This window comes from Melanaphis sacchari, unplaced genomic scaffold (genome assembly GCF_002803265.2).
Source record: "Melanaphis sacchari strain LSU unplaced genomic scaffold, SCAv2.0 Contig43_pilon_pilon, whole genome shotgun sequence".
Taxonomy (NCBI): domain Eukaryota; kingdom Metazoa; phylum Arthropoda; class Insecta; order Hemiptera; family Aphididae; genus Melanaphis; species Melanaphis sacchari.
This window is the reverse complement of record NW_020271284.1, coordinates 3,768,184-3,776,559: the sequence shown is the minus strand read 5'-3', so window position 1 is coordinate 3,776,559 and position 8,376 is coordinate 3,768,184. Positions and strand designations below refer to the sequence as shown.

Genomic DNA, 8,376 nt, shown 5'->3' with positions numbered 1-8,376 from the left:
GGCCTTTGGCCGACGGGCCGACGCGGCCGCCCACGCCGCCGCGTCCTGTTCTTCTTGGCTGCTGCCCGTGCTGTCGCTGCTGCACGCCTGCCGCTTTTCCGACGGGTTCCTGCGGACGACCTGCGCTCTGCCTCGGCCACCGCTTTCGCGCGTGGTCTTTCGTCGTCTTCGACGCTCTGTCGCGAGGAACACCATTTCAGTCGGCACTCGCCCAACGCCTCGTACGAATTCATGTCGTCGGACGGCGCCGGTTCTTTGGAGATGACGACGTCGTGGTCGTGTTCGTAATCGTCGCCGTCGTCGTCGATATTGCTTGATTGTGTTTCTTCGAGGTTGTTGACGACGGTTTGACGTAATCCTCGTTATCTTCGTCCTCGTCGCCATCCTCGCCGCCACGCTGCCGTCGACGACGACGTGATACCGCCCGAGACAACGGCTGGAGCAGGGGCAGGGGCAGGGGCAACAGCTGCTGCTGCTGCTTGTCTACGGTTCGCCGCTCGCGACACATACTCGGTTGTGCGTTCGCGAGACGCCGCGAACGCTCTGTAGTCGTGTACGGTATAACGACGACGAGGAGAGACGGGGCCGCGGAGCCGTTTACTATTTTTACACGCCGAGAAGAAAGCGGCGGCGACGGCGGTGACGGGTTTTCGTTTTTTTGTTTCTCTAGGTTTTTTTCACGTACCGAAAGGGGGGGGTGACGATTTGATTTATAATTTTTGGAACAGTAGTGATTGGATCGGTCGGTACGACGTCCGTTTCTCCAGCGTCCGACGGCGCTACAAAACATTCGCCATCGACTTTTAGATTTTTTTCGATCAACCGTGCCGGTACCTTAGCGTACAACAATATATTATTATGACACGCACGCGTTAGGCTTATTTTTTTTCACTTCAGAGCAACAGCCAACCTTGGGACTCGGGTATGCGAGTGCGATTATGATTGTGAAAACAATAATAATTGGCATGATACGAGTAACGTGCACAAGCAAAAATTATAATATAATAAATAATAGTGCAAATTACGAATCGTTTGTCTAAAACAAGATCAAATACTAAGATAGTTTGATGGTGTTCGTCAATAATTATTATTGTTCGTCCATTATTAATTGCCTATATTACTTGGGTTTATCTGCTTTGAATATTGGCCAAAATGTGAATAACTTATCATCGCGGTAAAGACATAGTATTATGCACTATATCACAATGTAACATTATGTGTCACGACTTTACAAGATATAATGATTGTTCTAAAATATTTGATAAAATTTAAAAAAAATAATAATTTGTGTATCCGTATTGTTCTTGTATGTAGTGAGTTTTTTGGTTGTGGCCAATATCAATATTAATTATTGTGCATTTAGGTATTCAGTATAATTATTTTGTACTCAAATTTTCGCGTGATAAATATGTAGGTACACACTTGTATCACAATCATAATAAAATTACACATAGCCGAATCTAATGTTTACTATAGTCTATTTCCACACGTTTCCAAAATTAATATTATTAAGTAGAGCGTATCAATAGAATTTACATGATAATGAGACACACATTAAATACCAAGTACAATATTGTTCTAATAACTTTCTCAATTATAAAATTAATTTAAGACTTATATTTTACATATAAACTAAAAATGTTTGTAATAAATATATAGTATGAAAAAAGATCATTGATATTTAGTTAGATTAAGTGAGGAATGACTAAAATGCTGTACATTTAGCGCTCGTGTAAATTGACATATTGACCATAAAATATATATAAATTTTCTTTTTATATCGAATTTTAATATCAGACTTAATATAATATGTCTTAAAGTAACCATTTGCCCATACGGTTGTATTATTAGTACTTTGCAATGCTATTTTAAAACCAAACTTCTGTAAAATATTTTGATGAAAATAAACTTCTTCTTAAATCAATCTTCAATAAGTCCTCTAATTGAGAAAGACTTATAAGTTTAAAATTGTTTATGATAGTCAAGATTTTGTTAGACATGAAAGCGATTGGTTGCAATTTATTTTTATAAACGATGTTCTAAACTCATGTTGATAATGTAAAAATATGTAATTTTACTGTAAATCGTCATAAAAAGTTTTAAACGAAAGAATAGAAAAATTTTATTTGCTAATAAGGTTAAATTAAATTATTGCGGTTTCCTTAATATTTAAAATATAAGATTTCATATTTTGAATGAGCTGGTTAAGAAACCAAATTAAAAGACCAGTAAGTCAAATACCAAAAATAACATGATTGAATATACCTATAATTTATCATATTCAAATACCCAGATTAAAATGTTTTATGTATATTATCAACATGAATCATACAATAACGGTAAACTAGATAGTTATTAATAAATTTTACCAAATAATAAATATTAATTATTAATTTATTTGTATCCATGCTAAAAAAAAACTAGAGATAATTCTGAAGAACTGTATAATAATTGTAAGTATGTTTTATTTTAATGAAAGTGCTTTTAATTAAAATATTATAATACCTACCAGGTTCAATATTATTTTTTAAAATGTATTTTAACATTATATTGTATGTGTACAATTCAACAAAAGAACAAATTATTAATACAACAAAAAAATATGGACTTTAAATTCAATTTTCAAATAGAAATAAAATAAGTTTATAACACCAATAAAATAAAATAACCATAAATAGGAAGTTGAAATATCAACGTAAAATTACTATATATATATTATATACCATATATATTTAGAATGTATGGATTACGGATCATCAATAATTAAATTAATTACTAATATTTGAATTTAAATACATTAGTAAGCATAATATGTACTAAATCGTCTAAATCTAAACAATACAAAATTATCAATATATTTACATTAAGTTTCTATAGGTATATAATATGAATGTAATTATTATGCATTTTTTTTATATTGCATACAATGCTTCTAGAATTTTATAAAATAATAAGTTCAAATTTTAAAAAAAGATTAGTGTACAACAAATTAAATAGTTTATAATTACTATGAGAAGTAATATAAAAGAATTTTTAGTTTTAAGTTACCTATAAAAATTAATAACCAGACATTATGATAAATTACAAATATATACACTCCTATAATGTATTCTGTAAATGAACTTGATGGCTGATGAGTAATAACGATGAAATACTGGATGGTTATAATTATAAATTCTTGATAAAAGTTAATCATATTTTTTCCTGACATTCAATTTCAAATTAATATTATTTCATACAAATAAAACTCATAATATTACTTTTTAAGTATAATTTTAATTTATATTTTAGAGGTTGAAATAAAAAATATCCAGAACTTTTTTTTTTTTTATCGGAAAAAACAAACAAAAAATTAAGGAAAAACGAAAATGTTTACGCAAATTCAATACTATTATTAACCATAGTTACCAAAATGTAGACAGTCTTTGCTCAGAATTGTTTTTCATCGTATACAATGGGTTATCATTAAATTTAAATTTTATGATGTCTTTAAAAATGATTTAATATTAACGAGTTCTATTCGATACCTAATGTCTAGTAAAGCAATACCTACTTGTCTAACTTTTTTAATTTAATATTTATTATAAATAGCGAAATTTTGAAATGAATGATGAACCATGAGGTACGAGTATTTTGCACTAGTTGATGGCATATAAACTGGTTATAAGCTGATTTATTTTAAATTAATATATTTTTTTGCTAAAAATACGTTAGTATATTTTATATTTTTCTAGCAAGAAATAATTGCTATTTTTTTAAATTGCATCATATGAATGCACATTATAGAATGATGGAAAATTGAGAACCGTATAGTACATTTCATCGATTGTTTTTATATGATGACTAATTTCCTTTACATAATAGTATAAAATAAAACATAAGTACATTCTCTGTAAAAATATATTTCTGTAGTTTATATGTATAGGTATTTTAAATTAGCAATGATAAACTGAATACATTTTAAAACAATCAAAAAATATATCTTACTCCTTCTTTCCAGTCTTACCTAAATATAGTAGTAATGTCAAAAATCAAAATTGTTAATATTTTGGCGGTAGTTTATTTTAATATATCATATTTTTTTTTTATAATTTTAGGTAAATTAATATTTTAAGAATAATTTTAAATTGAATAAAATAATCTAAAAAAACTTGAATTAATCACAAGCTTGTCGAGAACACAAAGAAATAAATATAAATTTTACTATCATTTTAATCGTCTGAGAATGAAATTATAATTTATCTCTTGTTTAATTCAGTTTGAAATGTATCTCATTTACAGACCTTAAATAATTTAGAACACTAGTGATGCCTGTAGTTCGCACCCACTCAATTATTTTACAAATACAACAAAACAAAAGCGAAAATAATTGTCATCGGAGAAAAATTAATATTTGTAGGTAATTAATTAAACGTAAGATGTAAACAAATAAACGAGTTAAAATTTAGTATAGGTATTCAATAATAAAGACAATATATTATTACAATTAAGTAATGACTAACCATCGGCTACCATTACATTTTAAAAATGTTATGAATGTGTCGGGATTAAGATAAAAATAAAGATAATTATTGTTAAACGCGTAAATTTTCATAAACTTGTAATTTACAACAATTTATTTTGTATAAAAATATAAATTATTCACCGTGCAGCTTTTAGAGATACTTAGGTATGTAGGTCTGTCCTGGTATGACCACAAAATAAATAATTTTATTATGACAGATAATAATACATTAGACTATTTTTGAGTGTTGAAGATGTGTACTACAAAATAATTCTCCGCAATTTATATAATAATAATACGATTTTTAGTATTCTGAAAATAATCGAAAAAATGAGTAGAAAATTACTATCAAAAATATAGTAAAACCCTTTCAACGTCCGACGTCGTTCTGTACATATTTTATTGACGTTTAATGATTGTGTCTATATAATATTATAATAATAAATTGTTATTAATGTCGAGACGCGGTTTTCATTTCGTATATTAGGTACCAATATAATTGGTGTCAACGAGTTAAACATGTATGAGGTGTTAAAATTGAAAAAATTACTATTTCTAAAACATATCGAACCTCGCAAGCAGTACGCTCAATGCGTAGATTGGTCGCATACAGACAATATTTTATTCTTGGCGGTGAAACATCATGTCCTCGCGAAATCAGAACGTTCATACCGTTATAATATATACATTAAGTAACGACGATGGTCATAATAATATATATGTCCATAATTGTATGCTCTCTCGTTTCACGTCAATCATCAGCCATCGCATGTGAATACATCAGTTGACAAAAAAAGAACAAATTTCTCTAGTACAAATATTTCCAAGAGAACAAAGAGCACAAAATATGCACTGTAGTTTCAATTTCACACTTAATCAGTAGTTTAAGAGAATACAGTATTAAGGGTACATAATTACAGAATACAACGATGTATCTTACTGCTATGATTTTGCCCTCATAATAATATTTGTTCTAAATAATAATCAGAAAAAAAAAATAATATATTTGTTTTCGAGTTCCTCAAAAACACCAAATACGACTAATATGACCAATATGATATAGCCTGCAGCGATTCATGTAAATATTTTGAAATTAGAATTACCGATTTTCGTCAAATATTCAAAATAAAATAATTAAGTAAGTATTAAAACATAAGCGAGATAGAGTATAGTAAGCAAATATAGGTATGCACGACGACTAACAAAGTTATAAATACTCAGTATAAATATTAAACAGGCATAGGCATAATACAATAATAATATTAATATAGTCCACAATGACAACGTGCACCGAACGCGCTCAGACATGCCAAATACCGACACGCGTGTACGTTGAGTTGCCACATCGAGTTTGCAGCAGCGTATTTTATTTTATTGCATGATAATAAATAATAATATATTAATATTGTTTTACTCGTATTTTAACACTGTACAACACCAATGACGATTACAGTCATAGAATACAATGATTTATTCATAATATTGATCATAGAAAATTGGTATAAACTTTATTATAATAATACCCATACACAATAAAATGTATATTTACATTATTTTAGTAGCTGTGGTGATGAAATTGCATTGAAATATAATAGCAGAACGTTATTAAATTATTATATACTCTTTTAAACGTTACATAAGTATAAAACTAAAAACTAAAGTTTAATTAAGATGTTATCGAGTAACATGGATATCCATATGTTATAGAATATCGTTGTAGAATATAGATGATAAATTATACAATCGGTTAAAATCGGTTTTTGTATGATTTTTTTTTTTTTTTTTGCATATTGTTATATATTATTATAAATGATAACTTTCAACATTTGGTTAGTAAATAAAAAAAATATCCACTTTTTCCAAAATACATACGAACGTATAAAAACCAACAAATCTCTTTAACAATTATGATTTAAATTTTTTTTAATGTCCATTTTTATCTATTGTTCAAAAATAACATACTCATTAGTCATTAATGTTAAAATTTAGTTATTTTCAAAAACAAAAAAACCACATCGTTTTGTTCCATCAAAAAAGAAATCAATAACCGGCAATAAGCACCACGTAAACACTAAATATTAAGCGTAGAAAAAAAAAATGTTTCGTTTATATACCTACTCTAGATAAATATGTTGTACCTACCTACTATTTGACATTCTTAATTCTTAATTCTTAGATACATATCTATTATTTACTAAGCTATAAACGCCCGATTGTACGCACAAATAACTGACTATACATTATATTTTGTAAATTCATATAATTAAACTATAGTAGCATTCGAATACTTAACAGTGGCGTGTCCAGTAACAACCCCCAGTAAAATTAACTTTTGTGTGTAAAAAGAATACCTGCCTTCCAGTGAACATGCAAACTTAGTTTACATATTTGCAAGACTTTACTTTTTCCGTAAAATAAAATTCACACGAAGTGGCAATATATACTTATTTCTGGTCCTATCTTAGAAAAAACTAAGATTTTCAAAATAAAAATTGAATTGTTTACGAATAAAATTTACGCCATCTATACTGTAATATTATGTTTTGTACTACTATTTATACGTTTAGTATTAACTTTATATAGCACGTACAAAAATCACTCATCGACAGTTGCTCGAACAAATCATATTAATACGCAAAATACTTTTTACTCAAAACATCTAGATGCGGCGTTTATCAATATCAACATCCGTTCGGATCATCGGACTAGGTCGATGCCTAGATTGTAACTCCTTTATGCAGCAGTGAAACCTACCACAACGATTATAATTTATATATGTATATCGCATAGATTGAGATATAAAATGTATCCATCTACATATTATACAATTATAAGTAATATGACATAAATTATAATATAACTTATATCTTAGATAATGGTTATAAACTACTTTAACACTTTAATCCTATAAAGACGCGGTATTTGCATCTTTGGTTCTGCGCCTGCAATTGGCCGTAATGTATGATTACTTATAAAATGTATCCCCTCTCATTGAAAATTTCTGGACAAGCCACTGATAGTATCATAGGATTTGTACGTATAATTATATTTCCATAGTATTAGATTAAAAATAACTTACCTTCCATAACATAAACAATGCTGCCCACATCTCCTTCCTTGATAATAATGCTGTCGGAGGCATACTCGACGGGATACATACAGTCCACTATCTCTCTAATCTGTGTTGATTCTAAATTTTTCATGAAATCATTATCCAAAATAGCTCCTTTGATCAATTCTCTAGACCTAAAAAGTAATTTTCATTTTAATATTGTATTATATATAATGTTTAATTAATATAATTTATTACTTAGAAAAAATGTAATACTAAAATATTTCGTACACATTTTAAATTTAGTATAAATAATAAAATAAATATAAATTTAGTATTTGTATGGTTTAGTATTATTATACAAATTAGCTGTTATTAATATTTATTGTTTTTATTAACAAATACGGTAACTGTAAAATGTAAATATAAAAATTTAGATAATATTTTCCAAATGCGATATCGAACTCAATTAAAATATTACTTACACATATCATTGAAATGAATTTTATTTACACGATGATGACTATTTTAACAATAATTTCAACTAAATTAAAACCAAAATTCGTTTAAGATGGTTTTGACTATAATATATTAAGACAGATAAGTTGAACAATATACATTAGAAATATTAAATAAGTACATTAAACGGAAAAATATCCACAAACCATGTTAAACCAATAATTTATGAATAAATATTTTATTATTAGAGACTTGTTACATTTACTTTTTTTTGCCACCCTACTTATTAATAATAAATACAAAACCATTATTTTCATATTTTACATGCATATATTATGTTTATTAAGAAGCTTTTTATGTG

The 8,376-nt window shown here is 28.1% G+C and overlaps 1 protein-coding gene across 1 annotated transcript in view; it reads right to left on the bottom strand.

The window, feature by feature from the left end:
- LOC112597778 (cGMP-dependent protein kinase, isozyme 2 forms cD4/T1/T3A/T3B) overlaps positions 1-8,376 on the bottom strand; it is a gene marked incomplete in the record, with an annotated part of 125,685 nt that overhangs the window by 44,087 nt on the left and 73,222 nt on the right. Inside the window, 1 exon segment of the mRNA XM_025343988.1 lies at positions 7,584-7,750. Within this exon segment, the coding sequence (XP_025199773.1) occupies positions 7,584-7,750 (167 nt within the window).